Source organism: Botrytis fragariae (assembly GCF_013461495.1).
Source record: "Botrytis fragariae strain BVB16 chromosome Unknown tig00000075, whole genome shotgun sequence".
Classification (NCBI taxonomy): domain Eukaryota; kingdom Fungi; phylum Ascomycota; class Leotiomycetes; order Helotiales; family Sclerotiniaceae; genus Botrytis; species Botrytis fragariae.
The window spans coordinates 2,347,948-2,371,041 of NW_023500995.1; the positions used below are offsets into that span (position 1 = coordinate 2,347,948).

The following is a 23,094-nucleotide window of genomic DNA, read 5'->3' on the forward strand; positions in this document are numbered from 1 at the left end:
GTACGGGCCATTCAAAATGTGATTCTAACCTATTTAGGTAGTAGCGTGATAATGTTAAGCGTTAGCGTTCGAATCTCCTCGAGGCTGAAGTGAATTTTAATATGAACAAAAAAAAAAGGTCAGTGTGTGTGCACCCTTGGTAATGACATGTTGTGAATCAGTCATATATCATTTCTTTATCTTTCTTGATATGATGAATTTCTATGAAATTTGAATTCCGGTCAAGACAGTACAGAATATACGTAGGTACTTCCAATGAAATATACTCACCTCATCGTTTTGATGTCGAACGAAAGTCTGGTGCTAAGGTTCTCTATATTCACAACTCCAATGGGGCTATCTTACGGTTTTGGAGTCACAGCTACATCGGCTGTTCTATCCATGAAATAACCCAAAACATAAAGGTAGGACAAACTCGGGGTGACACATGCGACTGTTACATTGCGAAAAGCGATGAGCCAGTCAATTTTCGTGATGTAGTAATGAGATTTTGAACGATTTCTGAACTCATTTCCTCCCACGGCGCAGTTCCTTCAAATTTTAGTACGTCGAAGACCATTCATAAGGTATGGCTGTGATAGTAAAGGCAATGATATGAAATGAAGGGTGTAGTCTAGCATACTTCTAGAGGGATCATTGCCTGTTAAACCCCACAAAACTTCGATGGAGGGGATGCAAACATGTAATGAATCTCAAGAGGTTTGGAAACGGCTATATTTGGTAGCCATCGCTTTGCTTATCATGAGTGCGCTATGTGAGTGTAGGCTTGGCTTGTCGAGTTGAAATGGGTTCTTCCATCACACAGGGTAATCATTGCTAGGGTTGCTTAAGGGCACAAATTGCGTCACACCCAATATAATGACCACAACGCATGAGATCCAACTAACGGCTTGTCTGGTATTCATCTATTCCTTTCCTTATTTACACCCAAGTAACACAATGCCCGCGTATGTTCTCCATCAAACTTCTACTCTCCTTAATCATCCATCTAGTGAGCATTGTTCTTGTGGTGACCTGCCCCGTATTGTTAGTTGTCTAGTAATTTGCAAAAAATCCAAAGATGTAAAGGCTTACGCAAGTGGAAGTAGTAGTTTTGAGCATAACCAATACCAACCAAAAAGATCAAGGCGTGAATGATAGGTGTGGCAGAAGGGTTCTTTCCGAAGTACTTGGCTTGGTATCTACCCAACAATCCCTTGGCCTTAACCTCTGGTGCTGGTCCGCGGGGAAGTTTCTCGTAGAAGCTAACTACACGTTGCATACGGGCAGCATCTTTGGCAGCTCCGAGTCCCTAGCCCATCGTTAGACATGATATTTATGCGGCTAGTATTTCGGGGGTTGTGGTGATCGATGGAAAGCCCGAGATGGGGAATAAAAACGGTAGCGGATAAATATAACTTACAGATGGAGAGGCAACCTAGTCTCGAGTTAGTTCGGTTCATAAGTGAGAAGTGTGGAGGGGTATAGAGGACATACCTTGGGGGGGATGAGGGTGGAAAGAGCTCTGCGTGTAACGAAACTCATCTTGGAGACTACCACAAAAGAATCAGCCCAATTGATCTTTGCGCAATAAGCAATGTCATTAATTATATGCTCTGCGATAACACATACCTTTTCTGACGTCGTGATGAAATCTAGGAACGGTGAATTGATGTTGTCTTCAACCTTCCCTCAAATCTCGTTCCGAAAGCCTCCACTAGTGCGCTTATGTAAGCACATCCCGGAGCCTCAAGGAACCTCGAAATCAAACATCCAATAATCTTCCCCTCAATTGCGACTTACTATACACAATATGTCACTCCTTCGTCCTTCGATCGCAGGGCGATTACTGCGCGCAACAGCTCCTACTGGGCTGCGCTCCATACCAAATGGAGTGAGATGCGAATCTGGTGTTCCTCTCACACCTACGAACATGCCAAACCCTAAACGTAAAGAAGGAGAATCATCGATGATCAACCACCCACAATCAAAGGATACACTAGTTAAGCATAACCAACCAGATTACGGAGTGGAGGTTGACCAAGCTGCTTCGTGAGTTTTCCTTGGAGAATGCAACGGCAAATTGTGTACTGTAAGGAAGGACAGTTACTGATGGGAAACTGGCAGATTATTCACACCAATCCCAAAACGTGTTATGAATGGTAGCGAAGAGGGAGATGTTCTGCCAGCTGCAGTCTTATCTGGTGCTCCTATCGAGTTGCAAGCTCGAACAGTTCGGTATGTTCGCCATCAACATCAAGCCTTACATAACGATCACACCAATGTCTAAACTCCCGAGTAAATAACTGATACCAACTTATCTAGCATCTATCGACCTGCTAAAACCGCCACACAATCCGGTGATTGGCATGGTCACCACTGGCGCATGGACTGGGATATTTTGTCCAAGGGCCACCGTTGGGAAAATCCTCTTATGGGTTGGCAATCATCGGCCGATTTCATGCAAGGCACACATGTAAACTTCAAAACCAAAGAGGATGCGATTAGGTTTGCAGAGAAGCAGGGTTACGAATATTTCGTTCAAGAGCCAAATGTTAGGAAGGTTGCGCCAAAGGCATATGCAAACAACTTTTTATGGAGTGATAAGAAGTTGAAGCATATCAGGACAAAGTAGAGGATGCACGGCGAGAATCAACGAGAAAATTTGGGCATGGGGGAAAGAGGACTGTACATATCCGGATGAGCGAGGCAGACATATTTAGCTGCTTGAATTAAAGATGCATTTATGATTGAATTCTTATTTGTTTGGCGAAAAGTGGTGAAAAGCATTGGGATTCTCCTACACTCTGTGGAAATAGCGACGACGAGGATCATCAAACTGGCCAAGGCGCAAACTTAGTTGCGAGTACATGAGTGGCGTAAAGTTGGTAGCCAGGACTTTTTTTTTTCAGTCCTACTATTCTTGAATTTTGATGTCCATGACGTCGCGCGTTATCACGCAGTTCTCTACCATCAAACTCATTCCTTGGTATATTACAGTCTTTCATGACTTCTTTTCTACTCATCCATAAAAGTCTGCCTTTCCTCTATTACCAGGAAGTGACCAAGAGTGCAGTCGGTCATGAAGACTCTTTCACCTGATCAGCATGGTTCTTCTTACTTCGCACTCCCTAGAAGATACTCAATTGCCGCTACCAAAGCCAGACTATCAGAAGGTTTAAAGAGAGTTCAACTACTTCATAGCAATAAATTTTGTTGCATATCGTATTTTCCAAGGTAGGCCCCCTCTCAACCACCCACTTCAAACTCGCACAGTTCACTGCAAAGCTCTGAATGATATGCTCATTAATGGAATAAGCAAAAGAATATTATCATAAAAAACCTACAAGGATATGATACCTGCTTCATTTGTGATAGATTTTGAAACGCCAAATAGATGATTTCCACTCTTCCACAATGGAGATAGAGTTTCCTCAAGCATGACAGTGTCTCTCTTGTTGCATATCTCGCTACGAAATGAGATCTGATTTTCGAATCCATGTAGAAAATTCCACAGACTTCCTGTTCTCTTAAAAATTACATATATTGCATGGGTAGAAGCAAAATTACATCATCCTATATCAATCAAATCGCCATACTGAGCATAGTCTTCACAATCTATGTTCAAAGTGAAGCATTGCGATTTGCCAGATGTGAAATAAGGTTTTCAGTGGAAAGGTAAAAAGAACGCCAGCTACATTGGAATAATTTTGTTGCACGTCGCACCTTGAAAAGTGACAGCTTCTTCAAACTCCTATATCAACGTCTGGAAGCAATCTGAAAATTGTTAAATCGTATCGATTGATCAATAAGAAGCAAAATTATGATTCTAATCGAAAATTATCCCGAATAGGTCAGCAAGAAAGTAGATATTCGTCCTTCAAGACAAATGATAGAGATTTCAGGTCATCAAATAAAGCCAAAAAGCGAGGAACTTTAATGAGCGCTAGCGAAATCAGAAAGTGGTATGTTGCACATCGCAAATTTTTCATAAATACCATTTTCAATAATGCAAAACACATTTCCCACGGTTCAAGTCAATGCTGAATTTGTCGTGTACTATTAGAAGAAGGAGAGTCATGATTCGGGTTGATGTTGAAAACACAACAATGAGTAATGAATTTATGATAGGATCTTCTGGTCTCGAATATGAGAGTCGAGGAGAAGAAATGGAATTGCAGGATTGATGAATGAGAATGGGACCCGGTGATTCGTAAAGGGTGAACGTTGACTAGGAGGATTGTGCAAACATATTCAATATTTATGTGTTCGAAGTTCTCATCGTGGTGTGTTGGGATTATTATTGTGGCTATGATGTGATTTGAGAAAGGGATGGCCGTCGTTTCTTTAGTGTCTGGAATGAGGTATGCGAATCATCTAAAGATCAGCCGCATTCGATGCCTCGCCTAAGAGTCCTGATTTTCCTTCCATCGCGTCCCTATATTCGGGATATACATCTCTACCTTGACCAGCTTGTCATTGTTCAAGCCAAATCCGAAAGTGTCATGCTGTTCAAACTCGAATTAACCACTATTGAAATCCATGCTTGGAGGGAGGCCTTGGATAGTGAGAAATTTTGTGAGCTGGCTGTAGAAATGTGGCCACAATTCATCATCATTCTTTTTTAATATCTTGGCGAGAAAGAGGAGAAGAGAGCTAATGGTACATAATAGCTCTATGGTAAATTGATAACCTACCAGCGAAGGCGGCAAAAATGAGGGTGTCATTCTTGCAAGGTGATTTAGGAGCACATTTGAGACAGAAACATTCGTATACAATAGTGATTCTAAATTCACAAATAAATTCCGGCCTTGAAGGTAAGAAAATTCTCGAATTTATGGAAGGTTTTTGCAGATATGAATGTCGTTGGTGAAGCGGACAGACGGGGCAGATGATTACTGAATGGTCCACGTATTACTTCTAAATTCCTGGTAAAATCCCATCAATTCTAATAGGAATTGATATGTGTTTACGGGATTCTGTAAATTTGCTCACCCATATTCCAGAGCGCAACCCTAAAATTGTGACCTCCAAAACCTATAACAATTGTGTGCGCAGTGACTCTGTGGTGGAATGTACATTTGGTACCAAGCTTGAAAAGCGACAGAGAGATCAATGTTACACCCTCATTGTCTCCAGTGCGGCCAACTCAAGCCACTGACAGAAAAAGTATTCAAGCAAGACTTCCACGTTCATTCTTGTTGGTGTGAAGGATCAACTATTTTTCCTGCCCAAGGACCAAGCAAGACGTAGGAGTATGCCAGCTGTGGTATAGTATTATTCCCTTTGAAGGTCGTACCACAAACTTGGATTTGACGTGCTTGGAATTCATTCATGCAAATATGAATATTCCTGAACTTCTCCCTTTGGTTTCAAGTGACGATGAATAGGTACTACCTGATTGTCTTAGATACTGCTTTCTCTAGGACTGGCGCTACGCTATGCTTCGAATTCAAGTCTCTTTCTTAAAACTCTCAAGAAGCAAGATTAAGATGCGACCTTGTAGAGAGTAATTGATTCCAGCCGACGCATCTTGTGTTACCTTTACGTCTCCATTACGGCTCATAGATGACTTAGGAACTTTCATGGAACATAAACACTTCTTACTTTTTATGCCCACAAGTATTCATAAAGGAGACCCTCAAGATAGGCTCGAATAAATTAAAACTAGATCTGTAACATAATACATAGTAATTGACAGGGGGGAGTCAAGTTTGAGACTCATCTAAGGTTGGCGCTTGTTTCACTAGCGAGATAAGTTTAAGCGCGCCTCGGCGTCTTATTGATTGCTGAATCTCGAAAGTTTATCGACAAGCAGCAATACCTACCTTGCCCTCTTCGAAATGGATGACCTCGAATCTCTCGAAATCCTTTCTTTGGTCCAGAGAGTGGCCTCTGAATTGCATAATCATCTTGGAATAAGTGATAAAACCCTCGCCGAATTCGTTATTGCGCAACGTACAGAATGCAGTTCTCTCGAAGAATTCCAGAAGAAGCTCGAGGCAATTGGCGGAGACTTTCCTCGAAGTTTAGTCGAGAGTGTAGATCGCCTGGTTTTGACGATGCATCCGAAGTTCAAAAGTGGTAAAGGTAGAAATGGTGTGACGGCTGAAAATGGGAATCTCAAAGTCGAAGAGAAAACGAAGGTCTTCAAAGGTCTGGCATTACCCGACAAGAAACCGGCATGGCAAGACGAAGACGAATCCTCGAACGGCCACGCGATGAATGGAACTGATGCGATCGACGATACCCTTGCATTATTGGAAGGTCTGGCACCAAAGGTGCAGCCTGTCGATGATACCCTGGCATTATTAGAAGGTTTGGCACCCAAGGCGCAACCGGTGAAACTTGAGAGAGAAAACAGAAAACGAAGCAGGAGTCCAGATCAAGATTATGACAGAGGACGAAGTCGCAAAGATAGGCATAGATCTAGATCACGGTCCGGAGATGAACCAAGGAGGCGTCGAAAGCGCGAATACGAAGAAGACGAATTTGGGAGGACGCGAAAGAGTCACAAAAGTAGCCGGAGGAAAAGAGAAGATGATGATTACAAACGACCACGTACTCCCGAAATTGACGATGAAGTTGTTTTACAGAAGATTTATGACGGCCATGTCACTAGTGTTAAAGATTTCGGTGCTTTTGTTAATATACACGGAGTAAAGGGAAAGGTTGATGGACTTGTACATGTTTCGGCATTAGTGGAAGGGCAACGAGTAAATCACCCGTCGGATCTAGTTTCGCGAAATCAACCTGTCAAGGTCAAAGTCATCAAAGTGGAGGGCAACAGAATCGGACTTTCAATGAAGGAGGTTGACCAAGAAACTGGGATGGATTTGGCTCCCCAAGAGAAATTTCATTCCGGGGCTAATAGTGCTCCTCTTGGTAGCAAGAATGAGTATGGTTTAATTGATGAGCCTGTGCCGGTATTCGAAGGACAGATGTCGCGAAATTCGAGGAAGAACAAGAAGAGAATGACATCTCCTGAAAGATGGGAGATTCGACAACTGATCGCATCCGGTGTGGTAAAAGCATCGGATTACCCAGATTTGGACGAAGACTATAATGCGACACTGAACGGCGAGGGGGAAATGGAGCTCGAAGAGGATGTTGATATCGAGATTCGAGAAGAAGAACCTCCCTTCTTAACCGGGCAAACGAAGCAGTCTTTGGAGTTGTCTCCAATCAGAGTCGTAAAGGCTCCCGATGGCTCACTAAATCGTGCTGCTATGGCAGGTACGACTCTAGCTAAAGACCGCAGGGAATTGAAACAACAGGAAGCTCAAGACAAAGCCACGGAAGATGGAGCGAAGGTTGATCTTTCTGCACAATGGAATGACCCAATGGCGAATCCAGACCAGAGACAATTTGCTAGTGACCTTAGAACTGCAAAACAACAAGCACCCAGTAGTGAAGTTGTACCTGCTTGGAAGAAAGCTACTCAGAATAAGAATGAACCTCTAGGTCGTCGCACGGATATGTCCATCAAAGATCAAAGAGAGTCGCTTCCGGTATTCAGGTTTCGCTCTGAGTTAATCAAGGCTGTTCATGAGAATCAACTTTTGATCGTGGTTGGTGATACTGGTTCAGGAAAGACGACACAATTAACCCAATATTTAGCGGAGGCTGGCTTTGCTAACAATGGCATAATTGGTTGTACTCAGCCACGTCGTGTTGCTGCAATGTCTGTTGCAAAGCGTGTCTCGGAAGAGGTTGGTTGTGAGCTTGGTCAAGAGGTTGGATACACTATTCGATTCGAAGATTGTACTAGTCCAGCCACGAAGATCAAGTACATGACAGACGGAATGTTGCAGAGAGAAGTTCTGATGGATCCTGATTTGAAGCGATATTCTGTTATCATGCTGGACGAAGCTCACGAACGTACCATCTCTACAGATGTTCTCTTCGCATTACTGAAGAAAACGATCAAACGTCGACCAGATCTGAAAATCATCATCACATCAGCGACTCTTGATGCTGACAAATTTTCGTCATACTTCAACGAATGTCCCATTTTCTCTATTCCTGGTCGAACCTTCCCTGTAGAGGTCATGTACTCAAGGGAGCCCGAATCTGATTACCTTGATGCTGCTCTGGTTACGGTCATGCAAATTCATTTGACAGAACCTCCTGGAGATATTTTACTCTTCTTGACTGGTAGTGAGGAAATTGACACGTCTTGTGAAATTCTTTACGAGCGTATGAAAGCACTTGGACCTAGTGTTCCGGAGTTAATTATCCTTCCTGTGTATGCCTCACTTCCTACAGAGTTGCAGAGTAAAATCTTTGACCCCGCACCCCCTGGAGCTCGAAAAGTGGTGATTGCTACCAATATCGCCGAAACATCTATTACTATCGATCACATTTATTACGTTATTGATCCTGGATTTGTCAAGCAGAATGCTTACGATCCAAAACTCGGTATGGACTCGTTGATAGTTACCCCAATTTCCCAAGCACAGGCCAAACAGCGTGCAGGACGTGCTGGAAGAACAGGCCCAGGAAAATGTTTCCGTCTTTACACAGAAGCCGCTTTCCAATCTGAGATGTTACCTACTAGCATACCGGAAATTCAGAGACAAAACTTGTCCACGACTATTTTGATGTTGAAGGCTATGGGCATCAATGATCTGCTTCATTTCGACTTCATGGATCCACCTCCAACAAATACTATGTTGACAGCCTTGGAAGAATTGTATGCCCTTTCGGCGTTGGACGATGAAGGACTTCTTACTCGTTTGGGTCGTAAGATGGCAGATTTCCCTATGGAACCATCTCTTTCAAAAGTTCTTATTGCAGCTGTTGACCTCGGTTGCTCTGATGAATTGCTTAGCATTGTTGCTATGATTTCTATTCCAACCATCTTTTATCGACCCAAGGAAAAACAAGCCCAGGCCGATCAGAAAAAGGCCAAATTTCATGATCCTCATGGTGATCATCTCACACTTTTGAACGTTTACAACAGTTGGAAGCAGAATAAATTTGCAAGTCCGTGGTGTTTCGAAAATTTCATTCAAGCACGAAGTATGAAGCGCGCAAAAGATGTACGCGACCAATTATTAAAAATCATGGAACGATACAAGCATCCTATTGTATCTTGTGGTCGTAACACAGATAAAGTTCGACAAGCACTGTGCTCTGGATTCTTCCGGAATTCTGCTCGAAAGGATCCTCAGGAAGGATACAAAACTTTAATTGAGAGCACGCCTGTATACTTACATCCTTCATCCGCTCTTTTCGGTAAACAAGCTGAATGGGTCATTTATCATACCCTTGTAATGACGACGAAAGAATACATGCATTGCACAACAACTATTGATCCTAAGTGGTTGGTGAGTGCGGCACCAAGTTTCTTCAAGGTGGCGGATGCAGGGAAATTGTCAAAGAGAAAGAAGGCAGAGAGGATTCAACCTCTTCATAATAAATTTGCGGCAGAAGATGATTGGAGATTGAGTGCGCAAAAGAGGCAGGGTAGGAGCGGTGGAGGTGGAACTTGGGGTTAAGGAGTGGGCTTATCCATTGATTGTACAATATGGAGACTTATGGGGTTTATTAGCTTAGATAGAAATGCAGTGATATAATGAAATAATTTTGATACCTTCAGGGGACATGTAATTATGTTGTGTTTGACCTTCGAAAGATGGTGGATATATTTACGATGCGTTGTGTGTTGGATGAAATACCCCTTGGTTTGCAATCTTCTAGACTTTGAGAAGTGTCCAGATGGACGAAATAAGCTACGGATCAAGAAGGGATTCCCAAGCATTTGAATATCACATCCGACTTGAACCATCAGAAGTATTGGATTGTCAATTTCAAATATGGACTTTGAAAGTGTTTGATTCTTGGATTCGAATTGAAAAATGAAAAAGTACCATAAACTTTTCTCATTATACATATTGTTTTGTTCATTACGTGGTGGAAGAGGGGATTGCCTCGAGTTCGTTTGATTTATCAAGACTTGATTGATGCATCTCACTTCGAGCGTGAGAATGCGCCTAACCTAGTCTCGCTTAAAGGAAGATGAGGTTGAAGATGAGAATGAGGTTGACAAGGTCCATATTCAACGATCGTACTTGCTACCCGTAGCAAACTCGATTGTTCGTCGCAGCACTCGTCCTGGACTTCAAGTCCACTAGACAAAGGTTGGTGTGGTGTTGGATTATCCCACTACATCCTACCACATCCTCCTCTAGATGGGGCAGAACCCCGATCAAATCAGAATTTCAACACACGTCTGAAGAGGAACTCGGTATGCTGCCCAACAGAAGAAATGGTGCAAATCAACAGGAGCTCGTAGCTAAGCCTTGGGTCTGGTTGGTCTCTGCTGAGGTCAATCATTGAGACATCTACCAAATTTTATATAGAGCATGTATGCTCATTCAAATTAACGTAAGGTTACCTACATTTCATGGCAAATGAACCATCTCCACCAACTATTATATTATTCATAGCCATATACGGTATACATTAAACTCGAATGATCAAAACAACCATGCATTACTCCATTTTCTCTCCACCACTTTTCGACTTGTATTGCACCGCTCCTTCCAATGCTGGTAGCCATGGATGTCTATCCTTCACGAAGCTTTCCCATTCTGGCGTCATGACTTTCTCGAAGATTCCCATCTTCAAAATGGTCTTACCAGGATATGCTTCGGCTATTGATTGAATTGGACTACGAATTTTGTCAACAACTCCGCTCATAATTGGGTTTGGAGCGAGAAACCTCTAAGGATATATACTCGGAGACGTGAACTGAATATGAAATAAAAAACTCACTTTCCACATGTTTTACAAAAGTGCCTCCTAACACATTTTCCGCTCGAGGTATCATAGTCCTCATATACATTCATATTTTTAGCCCCTTTAATCGTCACTTTTTCACTCTCGATTGTGAGATTACTTCCGAATGCTAGCCTCATTGTCAATGTTTTTCTCATGAACTGATATATTTCCACATACCCGATGAGGCCGTCTTCCTACAATTCAGACAATGACATAAATGACCTCTTGGACGAGAGAAGAGTTCCGAATCGTTGATTATTACGGTTATGGCGCCGCAAAGACACGTACCTTCCATCCTTCCAAGGATAGCTTATGGAATGGTATATATGAGAGTCAGATAATATTGGGGCTTGAGATGTGGTTGATATTAGAGGAATAGGGGAGAGTATGTAATTCGGTCAATAAGCTTGGGATAACGATTGAACTGGTTTATAGATACCTAGGTAGGTACTGTATATATGTTTTCTACAGTAAATATGTGCGGAATGAGGGCGGAATGGTGTGCGGGGCAAGCGGGGTATCGTCAACGTGTAGCCGTTTCGAGTGTGGGGTAATAGGGATCTTCAAAATAGGGACAGCCTGAAATTTGTTCTAGAGTTTGGAGATAGTGTTGAAACGAGAATTCTTATTAGAGATCTTCTTACTCTTTATCATTATCACCCATTTTTGTTATTGAATACGAAGGTATATCGTGAGCCCTGTGGTAGATTGGTAACAAAGTGACGCCCCATATAGTGACAATGAAATGATGTGTCTGATATTGAAGTTCCCGTGTTTTCAATGTACAGTTTGACTTGAGTGACTAGGTGTATGGCTTTTTTTCGTTTATGTGGAGGGAGATTGATTATTCTAGGAGCATGCGATGCTTGAAGATATGAACTGATGCTCGTAATTGTCATTATACGTTTATCAGCATGCAACACTTTGAATATCCATATGTTACGGCAAGTATTTCGGTAGTCCCGAATAGGTAGGAATGTTTTGAACGAGACAAAAATTACCCGAGAAGGTCAAGGGGGGATGATCGGTCGCGAATTTAGGTTATCACTTTCCATTTTACCATCAGTAATACATAAATTCGTATCTACAGATTAAATTCATTACTTCCATTAAGTTGGTCTTCCGTTAAAGTTATATATACATGTGAAAGAAGTCAGACGACGACTTGTTGTATCAATCGTCCATCGACCACGAGATACTAGGATCTTGCTTAAAAGTAAGACCCATTGATTGTGGGGGTAATAATACCTTGATCAACTAAGAGCTCCCATGACCAGTAGTCTGAAGTGATGCCCTCTCCATCAACAGCAGCAGCGTTGTTAACCATCTTGACGTTCCAAAATGCGCTACCGGAAACACACTTCTGGTAAGCATAAACTTGAGTATCGTGGATAACCCTACGTCCAGCAAGAGTATTATTGTAAAGAGTTTGGAAAGTCCATTCGCCGATGAAAACAGGGAATTTGCCATCGCCTGCAGTGTATTGCGCTTGTCCACAGATGGCTGGGGCAACATGTTGCGAATAGATACCGGCAGCGGCAAAAAAATAGATGTGGGAATCAATGACGAGGTTTGTTCCAGCAGCGTAGAATGGAGACCAGAAAGCCTCTCCCAAGAAGCAGTCTTTCAACATGAGGGAGTCCAATAGTGACAATAGCTTCCGCTGATTGTTTGCCGACCGTCCACTTCAAACTAACGTTAATAGATGATGATTCCCAACTAACAGATGAACTAGAGGCAAAAAGTTACTCAATCCCATCTGCAATAGAAATATTATATATCGGATATCGTATTCTTATATTCCGGAACGTATGTCAACCACAACCTGTCCAATAGCAACTTCCGGCAGTCCCTAACTTTTCGTTCCCTGATTGTACTTACTGGGTATAACAAAACATGCTCTTGTAATGAGTATTCTCAGCCGAGTTTTGAAGTCCATAGTTCATAGTTCATAGTTCATAGTTCATAGTTCATAGTTCAGCCGTGGATGAATTATTGTGTGGACTGGTGTGCTCTAGTTACCTCGACTGTTTGCCCTGCAGCAGAACCGAAGGACTGGGATACTAAAAATATACACCCTTCTCAATGTTCGACATTAAACCAAAGAATTATTATTTGGAATCAAAAACGAAACAGCTACATTTGAAGACCTTTAATTTATTATGAAGACTATATTATCTATATCTCGGAATGAATCAATATCATCAGAGGATACTGAAACGTGAGTGTTCTCAATATATGACTTAATTTGAGGGATTTAGTATATCGAATGTTTCATTCATATGCCGTGAAGTTGTACAAGAGTCGGGAGATACTATACGCGTTTTGATTCTTTTTGGATTTTCGGGAGTGGCCAATCTTGTTTGTACTGATTCTTGAGCTATTGTCCTACTCAGTTCCGCGGCGAAACGTGATAGAGCTCATCCAAATAATGACCTACCTTTGTAAAGGGAGAGATAGAACCTCAAATATTGATGGCGTTGTTCGAGACTTGAAGTCAAACATCAGTCAAAATATGTCAACTAAGCTTGATGGCCTCATGGATCGGGTTTTTGAGGTTCAAGGGTCCATTCAGCCGTGAGTGATAAATTTCGAGAATATTTTGAATCTAGAATGTGAAAACCATACTTATACAAGATCGACAAGAGATGGCTATGAATGAACCTTAAAAGTCCACCTATACAAGATAAGGGTAAATTCTAGCTTTTCCATGAAGTTCGCAGTTTTCCCATGCTTGAAAAGTGCAGTTCTTATCACTCCAGACTCCGTGTATAAGCTTGAAAAGAAGCTTCAACGTGAATAAATCAATAATCTTGACAATAAACCATTTCCCCTGCATAAATCTGATCAGCAATTCTATGATGTTCAAACTTATCTAGAATTTCGCGATCGTGAGGAACTTATGTAACAGTCGCAATTCCGAAGCTAGATGCATGTAGCACTGTGCCAAGATAGTAAATTACAGAGTATAAGAGGACGAACCTGGTTTCCTCAGTAATGGAGTTGCACACTTTATAGTGGTACGAGTTTCTGTCTAGTCAAACTTTTGATTTTGTCAGGTTTATATGGGTCAAATCAATGAATAACATTGTTGTCAGGGAAATCTCGAGGGAATGTAGATAGACAGGCTCTTCTACATAAGCGAAAAAGAACAGGCAGAATTTGAATACATTTTCGAAGAACTTCTTTAATTGAATTATAAATCTATTCTATATTAAATACTAAAATCCGAAGAAGCCAAACAAAAATTTGAGGCTTCTTTGTATTAAAACTTAAGATTGTTTGTATTTATTATAATATTGAAGGGAGACCCAAATTATTGAAGTCCTTCTAGGAATGCTCAATTTCCGCCCGATTTTTCGATTACGTGAGGACAGGGTTGTTCATTTCCATTCTGATATGTTTGGCAGATCACTGTTGGAACGTGCCAGATCCGCATTTTTCTGAACACTCTGGCGACGATATGGTTACATTCTGTTATGCTCTGTAGGTCTAGTGAAATAGGAATGCCACATTGAACTCAATTACCTCATCAAGAAGGTCTTTGGGTGTGATGAATTGAGTTTCGTCCACGGATACTTACTGTGATCGTGTCACCTGCACTGCACTCAGTGAGACTACAATATCCTCAGATCATCATTGGCGCTTAAAGAATAACTTTATACGTACATTGGCAGTACTCACAGCGCATCACTTCCAGCCACTCCGTCAGCTCTCATTAAATTGTCTTCTTCAGTATCTTCTCAAACATCTCCAAGTACAAAATCCAGAAGTTCCAGACTGATTGCATCCCCTCGGGCCCCTCGGGAGAAAACGCGACCATGGGCTTCATATGGACTACGGTGTTATTATCCTTTCTTACTCTTCTACTATGGCTTCTACCCAAACTATATACCGCGCGGATTTTTTTCACAAAATTATCAGCTCGTGGCTTGGTGAGTTTCTTCCCTTGTCAAACGTGATCTGTTACACTAACATTCTCCTCTCAGCCAATGCCACCCCATAATTTCCTTGCCGGCCATCTCATCGAGCTAGCCAATGTTATCAAAGGTTTTCCAGCAGATGCACTAAAAGTATACCTTTTTGCTGCTCTCGCCCACAAATACTCCCGCAATGGCGCACTCTATCTTGATTTATATCCCTTCGCTGCCCCATTCCTAATCATCACTTCTCCGCTTCTCGCAAATCAAGCCGTACAATCTACTCCGGTAGCATATCGCAAGCCTGATGCTCTGAGAACTTGGTTCTGGAGTATTTCAGGTGGTATCAGTATGTTTGATGCGGAACATGATGAGTGGAAGGATCTACGAGGTCTTTTTGCCAGGGGGTTCAGCAACAAGTACCTGATGAATTTGGTGCCCGGTATTACAGATGAGGTTGAAATCTACACAGAGGGGTTAAGAGAAAAGGCAAGAAGCGGAGAGATGATTGAGCTAGATGGTATCAATCTGAGGTTCATGATTGATCTGATTGGGAATACTGCTTTGTGAGTCAATTCCTTTCGTTCCATTCACTGCATATAAAGGTGGTGTGCGTGGAATAGGAGAGTCAAAATAGGCGAAGTGAGACATTTTAACACAATGTAGGAACGCAAAGCTTAACGCACAGAGAGGTTACAACCCTCTTGCAGACACCATGTTGAACCAAATCAAAAGTAAACTAGCAAATCAAGAAGTAAACCCTCTTCAATGGCTCAATTTCGTACGTCCAATTAAAGAGTGGCGCAATGGTCGGAAAATGGATGCGTATATCAACGTAGAACTTGACAAGCGCTTTGAGGCTTACAAGATATCTAAGAATTCCGAAACAAACGGCCATTTAAACGACAAAGCAGAACCCTTTAAATCGATCATTGATTTGGTTATAGAGGACTACATGGCTGATCCTACTCGACTTAATGCATCCAGTCTTGACCAAGAATTCCGCACTATCGTTACCCGCAACATCCGACTCCTTCTCTTCGCTGGTCACGATTCAACTGGTAGTGCCATATCCTGGTGTTACTATCTCCTTTCTAAAAATTTCTCCGCCCTCGAAAAACTCATTCAAGAACACAACTCAGTATTTGGGACTGATACTACCGCCGTTCCGAAACTTATCAAAGAGGATTCGACTCTCGTCAATCAATTGCCATATACAAACGCCGTCATCAAAGAATCCCTTCGTCTCTTCCCACCCGCATCGAGCATTAGACAAGGACTCAAAGGTGTGGACTTGGTTGACGAAGAGGGAAATTTATACCCGACTGAAAATTGCATGGTATATACGCTCCACTTGCCAATCCAACGTGATCCAAAATACTGGACACGTCCTAAAGAGTTCCTGCCCGAGAGATGGCTTGCACAACCCGGTGATGAATTGTATTGTGATACAAAGGGAGCATGGAGACCATTTGAGCTGGGACCAAGGAATTGTATCGGGCAGGCTTTGGTGATGATGCAATTGAAAATTATATTGTCCATGGTCGTCAGGGAGTTGGATGTACAGGATGCTTATGAAGAATGGGATAAAAAATTTGGGGATAAAAAGGGGATAAAAGAGATAGACGGAGAAAGATCATATCAGGTTGATGGAGGAGCTGCCCATCCTGCAGACAGATTTCCTTGCAGGGTGAGGTTCAGAAAGGGTGAGACATCGACATAATAATTCCTTTGTAAGATGTTGTTCTGAGCATCGTAAACATTTCGTTATTCTCTATATCTAGAGTTTCGAATGACCCGGGTCGCAATTCAACAATCAGAAGTCTTAGATTACCGTATACAATTAGACTATCCAAAGTGGTTGAAATACTGGATTTTACTTTGTGAAATAGGTTGCTTTTATGAGACGTTAAGAATCTACATATAATATGTCAGTCTAAATTATCGGATACCTCGTCCGTGTTGTCCAAGAATTGAGTTAAATGTACTTTTTATCATTTTTTTAGTCTCGCATATTTCAATCTGACGGAAGGAGTGTCCTTGATTCTGAGGCGGAAACAATGTACCCGATATTGGAAGTCAAGGAATTACATTAAACATTTGATTATTCGTACTATCATAGAATGACCGCTTTTGCCACTATACCCATCCATCCGGAAAATCCAAAAATGTCTCATTAATATGCCATGATCCGCGTCCAAATGTCCCAAACAAATCCATACATCATAAGGTAGAGACCTCTGACACCAAACGCCTAATAAACTTGATCATCTTAAGACGTAGCGCCGTCAACTTGTGCTTGATACATTCTCTCCTTATTCTCCTCCGATGAAAGCAAGCTAGCCTCTCCATCCTCCTCAATCTGGAAAGCAGACCAATGGCTCTGGTGCGAGGAGCCATAGCAAATTTTACCTCGACTCAAACTACGCTTATGTGTAGCATGTGGCTCAACATTTCTCATCAGATACTTCCAGTCATGAGGCCCACTTCCTAGATTGGCCCACGTAGTGACTGTTGCAAAAACTCCTCGACTGTCGTTGAAGTCAAGCTCGAGGCAGTATTCAGTGGGACAATCATCGCATTTCAAAGGTTCTCTTGTGCTGTGAACGGGCCAATTGAAATCAGGATTACCATTGACCTGACCAGCCATCGCGTTGAATCTGACACATGTTGGTCTTGCTGGTAGGGGGGTTTGTGGTGCTTGAATGTGATGTGGGAGCTGTGAAAGTGGCAGTGGTAATACTTCCGAAAAGGAATTTAATAGTCTCTTATTGCCCAAGTCCATAAGCCGTGCACGCTCTGCGTTCAGAGCTACAGTGAGGTGCGCGCAAACCTCAATATCTACGTGCCAAGACCTCTTGTCGACCATGAAATTTGAGAAGAGAACTGATTCCTGTCTACGATAGATCATCAAGCCTTGTGTAATCTTACAATCTGTCCGAATCTGCCAAGAGACACCATCACTGTTATCGATCTCTGGAGTTGGTGAATTTCTTGACAATATCTTCAACAGCTCATCGCATTCTGGCTTAAACTGATGACATTTCATGGCCATTTTGAAGATTACACCAGAAACTTTGGCAGGCCTATGATTCAGAGATTTGAAGGAAGATAAAACGCATGGTGTCAATTCGTGGAATTGGCGTCTCTCCTCCACCGATCCTAAGCTATATTTTTCTGCATTTGACATACTATGGAGACGAAGACAGTATGGGCAGCCGATTTCATCCTCAGTAGCCAATAAATCCAGTAGCGCTAACGTATCTTCTTCATTCAAATCTCGGGCAAAATAACCATTTAACTTATGATATATTGCTTTAGAAGATATGGAGAAAGCAGCTGCCGAAATAGGAGATAGGTAATCGCATATTGACAACAATATCTCCGCCGGAAGATCAAAACTCATTTGAAATTTTTCAATGATGTTTTCGTCCGTGATATACAAGAGGAAGGCAACGATGAGAATGATGAGAATGATGAGAATGATGAGAATGATGAGAATGATGAGAATGATGAGAATGATGAGAATGATGAGAATGATGAGAATGATGAGAATGATGAAAAGTACTATAGAAATATAGAGCAAATTAATCACTCAGTGATATATTGGGAGAGAAATGAATGATGTAGAGAATTCGTACGATACGATTGATCCTGTGTAGGTCAAAGAATGATATTAGTGTATTAAAAGTTACGGAAAAATGGATATAAAAGAAAGATCAAGAATGAAGGAAGAATGAAGGAGGAATGTTGAAGGGAGAAGGGAAATACGTGTATGGGATGATATTCTCACTATATGAAATATAAGTAGTAGAAGTAGATTTGACCCAGAGGATTTGGATGATTGAATTTGTGCGCCAGGCTAATGACATTAGCTCAGCAGCCTTGAAAGTGTACTACCCACCTAGGTAGCTAGTAGTTAATAATAAGTCAGAATCAATTGTTACGTTCACCTTCATGGGCCTTAGGCGTCAAGGAATACCTCACATTTAAGAATCTTCGAATGATACTTACACATATACACAGGATAAGAGAAAGAGAAAGACGAAGAGAGAGGAAGAGAGAGGGGAAAAGAAAGAGAAAGAGAGGAGGGAGACAGAAAAATAACGAATTATCTTTGACAGACTTGTGTGATGGAATTGAAAGATATCAGCTCCTTGTCACTGCATTGAAGTCAACTTTACACTGCGCATGAGCGTATCTCTCTTTCATCTCAAGTAGAATCTAGACGACCGGAATTTGTATTTTTCAACTCGGAATCTGATTCTCTCACTTCTATTGATTGACCGATTGAAATGCTCTCATATTCTCACTTGAATGACATGAGTTTCCTTTTCAAACACAAATCCCAAAAGAAGCCTACCGGTGAAGTCTTGGGAAGGAATGGTATCTGAGAAGGTTCAGAATCTTTATCGGTATGAGCATGTTAGCCAAATGTCATGATTGGGAGTAACATAGTGATCTTATCATCCAACTCAAGGCATTTCTGTATGTTTTTCTCGTCGTCACCAGAATGATTCCCAAACGCCCTAGACTATGCCTTCTCTGTTTCATCGTGAACCCAATGCAGCCCCATTTGTATATGCGTGTTTATCATCTATCATATCTCCCATGTAATAATATTCGATTCCGTGTGTGCCAATTTTCTCCCAATTTATAATTTTGACTAGTCATCGATCGAGTCCTTTAAGAATGTTCAAATTCCACCACCTTCACCGTCAGTCAGTAATCAATCACCAATCCAGGGCTATCGCAAAGCCTCACCGCTTCTACCAGCAGCAACAGCAAAATTCTGTTTTGATCCAGCAATCTTCGCGGCCTCACTTCTTTGCATGACGGCTTTCCATTTCATACTGACGAAAAGAGCACCACCACCAAGAAAGGTACCAAGAATCAATCTTTGACGTCTGCGAATGTGAAGTTAGGACAGGTGTATGTATATTCGTAGCACTTGTTAATGAAGACGATCGAGTTGAAGACAACGAGTGTCCAGTACATAGCAAGGTAGAGAAGAATTGGAGGGAGGTTGGGGGAGATAAACATACGAGAAAAGGGCTCGAGCTGGTGGCGCCATTTTGCTGCTTTCGCGTTGTTTTATGTTGTGTTGTACTATTCTTTACAATTCTATTCTTGTGGTTTTGATCTTTAGGTGAATATAAACAATGAACAAGAAGATGGTTCCACAAATGAGTTGCGGGTGAGCGGATTGATGGTTGATACTTGGAGACACGGATGAAGGAGACCTCGGAAGATGTGAAAGCTAAATGCTTCGATGTTGACCTCATAAGTTTGGAAGCTCGTACCATGATTGAAAAACACGCGAGCTATCACCGATTCAAGCTAGCGTCTTTACCGGGCACGTACTTACCCCAGAGTCGAGAAAATTGACGAATGAGAGCGCGTGAAAGCGTTAGTGATAAGGATAAGAGAGAGATAAAAGATAGTTGTCAGATCACGTGCGGATCTATTTCCGCTCTACCAATTTTGAATCTAATTTCGTACCTATTCACATGATATCATTTATATATTCATTATAATCTACCGAGAATCTATTTATGTATTTATGTGGGTAGGTAGGTAGGTAGGTAGATAGGCAACATTCAACATTCAATTCCTCATATCTCTTCCCAAATAGTCTGCCTCCACGGCAGTGGCCCTCGGAGAGCCAGCGGAGCGTCATTTTAATTCACAGCCTTGATAGCTTCTACATACTTCCCCCTTAAAGCGATGTTCAAATCCTGGCATCCTTTGACCAACTTCGCTTCTTTACAATCACATATCAAATATACAGCGACATCCACGGTAGCAAGAAGTCTTTCGGACAGAAAAGCGATAGTCCGTCAAAATCTTGCAATATTATATCCGTTCTTGAGTTCATTAACTCGGTACAAAATACCTAGTAAGGATAAACATTGAATGTGTTGATGCCGCACTCATAGTCGAAATCATCGGACTCGACATTTCACGCGATGATTACTGGTATAGAATAATCTGACTGACTTCAAGCAGTTGAACAATTGACATCTAGGATCTTGATCCATTCAATGGTGGATCGAAGATCTCAAGGCTGACTATATGAATCTCGAATTGACGATTAATCGAATGGCTTAGCACATTTTAATTCAAAGTACAGTAGATGCGTGGATTTATTGTTACAATCAAGTGCTTACCTTGCTGCGCCTATTCATGGTGGGGCTGGCAAAGAGTACGATGTAAAGCTTCCCTCGGCTTCCTTTTGTTAGGTTAAGGATCAAGAAACGAGATTAGGTACTTTGCCACAGAATTTACATTCAGTCTCATTTTGGAGGCAACGGTAAAGTTTACATTCACCTCAGCCTTCAGGTTATCTTTCATTTGGAATGGAATGACCTGACCAAGTTTGGGTATCAACAAAAGTACTTGTTGGTATTTTCTTCTTGAATTGAAAAGTTCAGGATGAAGCAGCGCCTAATTCAATTCCAATATGGATAATCCTGAGTCAGTCCAGATTTATATTACAAAAGCAACAACACAGGATGCACGGCTTGTCACAAATCCACTTCAATCTCCTAATTTGCTTTTACTTCTAAGCAAATCAAGAAAACATGGGAGTCTAGACATCCAATCGATTTTTCCCCTATCACTTGGCATGATCCAATCTCCAAAAAAACACTTGATTGGAACTCGAAAGATACAGACCGCAAAAATTATATGCAGGTACCAACGATGAGATGAATTAAGGAGACCCAACCTTTAAAAATATGGTTAAATATTACTGGGTCGGTTAAAATAATTCATCATATCCGAATGAACCGAACAAACGATCATCTAATCCCTTGCTTGTCATCAAGGATTGAGATCAGGGGTATATTCATTTTGGCCGTCATTCAATTAGGTTTTCATTTGAAGTTCAAGTCGCTTACCGTTCCTTTCATACGCCACTGTTTCCAATAAACAATCGGAGAGATGAATAGATTAATTGGAAAACCTTCTAGACAATTTTAATGGAGTATGCCTATATGTTTATAAGGAATAATCCCTCTCTATCATGAGCACTTCTTCTTTTCTTCCTTCAAGCACCTTTGCTCCTCACGTTCATTGTTGAATATCACGCTCTTTTCGAAAGCCTTTCGCACCTTTCATACACAACTCCAAGTCGAGTTTATTCACTCTTTTCAAGTACACATCTAACTTTCCGGTCCGAGACCAAATCAAAATAAGAATTCTTCTACCCACCCTTTCAATCACACAACCAAATTCAAAATGCAGCTCCCAATCAAGACTCTCGTCGCTCTCCTCCCTTTCTTCCTTCAAGTTAGTGCTCAAGCTTCTGGTTCCGGTACCACCACTCGTTACTGGGATTGCTGCAAGCCATCTTGCGCCTGGTCTGGCAAAGCTACTCTCGAATCTGGCTCTGGACCAGTCGGAACCTGCGATGTCAACGACTCACCTCTTTCAGACCCTACCGCAATCGCTGTTTCTGGATGCGACGGTGGAAACTCTTACATGTGCTCAGACCAATCCCCTTGGGCAGTTAGCGATGATTTGGCATATGGTTATGCTGCCGTTAACATCGCTGGTGGAAGCGAGGCTTCATGGTGTTGTGCTTGTTATGAATTGACTTTCACCAGCACTGCTCTTGCTGGCAAGAAGATGATTGTTCAAGCTACGTACGTTCAATGCCGTTTCCATTCATATCACTTCCTTTTGCCCTAAATGCGTCTGCTAACATTATTTTGAATGCAGTAACACCGGTGGTGATCTTGGCTCAAACCAATTTGATTTGGCTATCCCAGGTGGAGGTGTTGGAATCTTCAATGGTTGTACAACCGAATTCGGTGCTCCTTCCTCAGGGTGGGGTGCACAATATGGTGGTGTCGCCGCCGTTTCTTCCTGCTCAACCTTCCCAGCTGCCCTTCAACCAGGTTGCAACTTCAGATTCAATTGGTTCGAAAGTGCCGATAACCCAACTGTCGATTTCAAACAAGTCGAATGTCCAGCAGAATTGACCAAGAGCACTGGATGTAAGAGAGCTGATGATTCAAGCATGCCAGCTCCAGATGCTTCAGGAAGTGCATCCGCTTCCCCAGTTGCAAGCACTTCTGCAGCAGCCACATCTGCCAAGACCTCTTCTGTTGCCCCAATTTCAGTTAGCTCTTCATCGATTGTTGTAGTACCAAGCTCCGCAACATCCAGCCCAGCCGCTGTTGTCCCAACTTCCGCAGCTTCTTCCAAGGCATCTTCTTCCAAGGCATCTTCTGCAGCAGTTGTCTCTCACATAGCTGTCCCTTCTTCCAAGGCTTCCTCTGCACCAGCAGTTACTTCCCACTCTTCTGCCACTAAATCCGCAAAGACCAGTGTTGCTGCTCCTCAAACCACTTCTGCTTCAATTGGCGATGATGATACTTGCGATGCCGAGTAAATTACG

The 23,094-nt window shown here is 42.0% G+C and overlaps 10 protein-coding genes across 10 annotated transcripts; 4 read left to right on the forward strand and 6 right to left on the reverse strand.

Moving 5' to 3' along the window:
- Positions 1–341: 341 nt before the first annotated feature.
- Bfra_006182 (uncharacterized protein) lies at positions 342–682 on the reverse strand (the record flags this gene model as incomplete). The annotated part of the gene is made up of 2 exons (XM_037336555.1): positions 342–531; positions 660–682. 2 exons carry the CDS (start codon positions 680–682, stop codon positions 342–344), a joined length of 213 nt encoding a protein of 70 aa, XP_037191765.1.
- Positions 683–778: 96 nt separating this feature from the next.
- On the reverse strand, positions 779–1,534 carry Bfra_006183 (putative mitochondrial f1f0 atp synthase subunit f protein). Its single transcript, XM_037336556.1, has 4 exons — positions 1,477–1,534; positions 1,403–1,417; positions 1,075–1,291; positions 779–1,014 (listed from the first exon to the last, which is right to left on the reverse strand). The coding sequence occupies exons 1-4, from the start codon at positions 1,522–1,524 to the stop codon at positions 989–991; spliced, it is 306 nt and encodes a 101-aa protein (XP_037191766.1). The 5' UTR covers positions 1,525–1,534; the 3' UTR covers positions 779–988.
- A 258-nt stretch (positions 1,535–1,792) lies between these two features.
- On the forward strand, positions 1,793–2,614 carry Bfra_006184 (putative nadh-ubiquinone oxidoreductase 18 kda protein; the record flags this gene model as incomplete). The annotated part of the gene is made up of 3 exons (XM_037336557.1): positions 1,793–2,031; positions 2,107–2,217; positions 2,305–2,614. The coding sequence occupies 3 exons, from the start codon at positions 1,793–1,795 to the stop codon at positions 2,612–2,614; spliced, it is 660 nt and encodes a 219-aa protein (XP_037191767.1).
- Positions 2,615–5,822: 3,208 nt separating this feature from the next.
- Positions 5,823–9,482, forward strand: Bfra_006185 (putative atp-dependent rna helicase dhx8 protein; the record flags this gene model as incomplete). Its single annotated transcript, XM_037336558.1, has 1 exon — positions 5,823–9,482. The coding sequence occupies one exon, from the start codon at positions 5,823–5,825 to the stop codon at positions 9,480–9,482; it is 3,660 nt and encodes a 1,219-aa protein (XP_037191768.1).
- A 997-nt stretch (positions 9,483–10,479) lies between these two features.
- On the reverse strand, positions 10,480–11,062 carry Bfra_006186 (putative duf636 domain protein; the record flags this gene model as incomplete). Its single annotated transcript, XM_037336559.1, has 3 exons — positions 10,480–10,657; positions 10,762–10,894; positions 10,945–11,062. 3 exons carry the CDS (start codon positions 11,060–11,062, stop codon positions 10,480–10,482), a joined length of 429 nt encoding a protein of 142 aa, XP_037191769.1.
- Positions 11,063–11,977: 915 nt separating this feature from the next.
- On the reverse strand, positions 11,978–12,400 carry Bfra_006187 (putative beta exoglucosidase protein; the record flags this gene model as incomplete). The annotated part of the gene is made up of 1 exon (XM_037336560.1): positions 11,978–12,400. The coding sequence occupies one exon, from the start codon at positions 12,398–12,400 to the stop codon at positions 11,978–11,980; it is 423 nt and encodes a 140-aa protein (XP_037191770.1).
- Positions 12,401–14,588: 2,188 nt separating this feature from the next.
- Bfra_006188 (putative afln vera monooxygenase protein) lies at positions 14,589–16,410 on the forward strand (the record flags this gene model as incomplete). The annotated part of the gene is made up of 3 exons (XM_037336561.1): positions 14,589–14,702; positions 14,757–15,253; positions 15,354–16,410. The coding sequence occupies 3 exons, from the start codon at positions 14,589–14,591 to the stop codon at positions 16,408–16,410; spliced, it is 1,668 nt and encodes a 555-aa protein (XP_037191771.1).
- Positions 16,411–16,959: 549 nt separating this feature from the next.
- Bfra_006189 (uncharacterized protein) lies at positions 16,960–18,093 on the reverse strand (the record flags this gene model as incomplete). Its single annotated transcript, XM_037336562.1, has 1 exon — positions 16,960–18,093. One exon carries the CDS (start codon positions 18,091–18,093, stop codon positions 16,960–16,962), a length of 1,134 nt encoding a protein of 377 aa, XP_037191772.1.
- A 1,341-nt stretch (positions 18,094–19,434) lies between these two features.
- Positions 19,435–19,761, reverse strand: Bfra_006190 (uncharacterized protein; the record flags this gene model as incomplete). Its single annotated transcript, XM_037336563.1, has 2 exons — positions 19,435–19,594; positions 19,733–19,761. The coding sequence occupies 2 exons, from the start codon at positions 19,759–19,761 to the stop codon at positions 19,435–19,437; spliced, it is 189 nt and encodes a 62-aa protein (XP_037191773.1).
- Positions 19,762–21,929: 2,168 nt separating this feature from the next.
- On the forward strand, positions 21,930–23,088 carry Bfra_006191 (putative glycoside hydrolase family 45 protein; the record flags this gene model as incomplete). The annotated part of the gene is made up of 2 exons (XM_037336564.1): positions 21,930–22,336; positions 22,413–23,088. 2 exons carry the CDS (start codon positions 21,930–21,932, stop codon positions 23,086–23,088), a joined length of 1,083 nt encoding a protein of 360 aa, XP_037191774.1.
- Between the last annotated feature and the right edge of the window lie 6 nt (positions 23,089–23,094).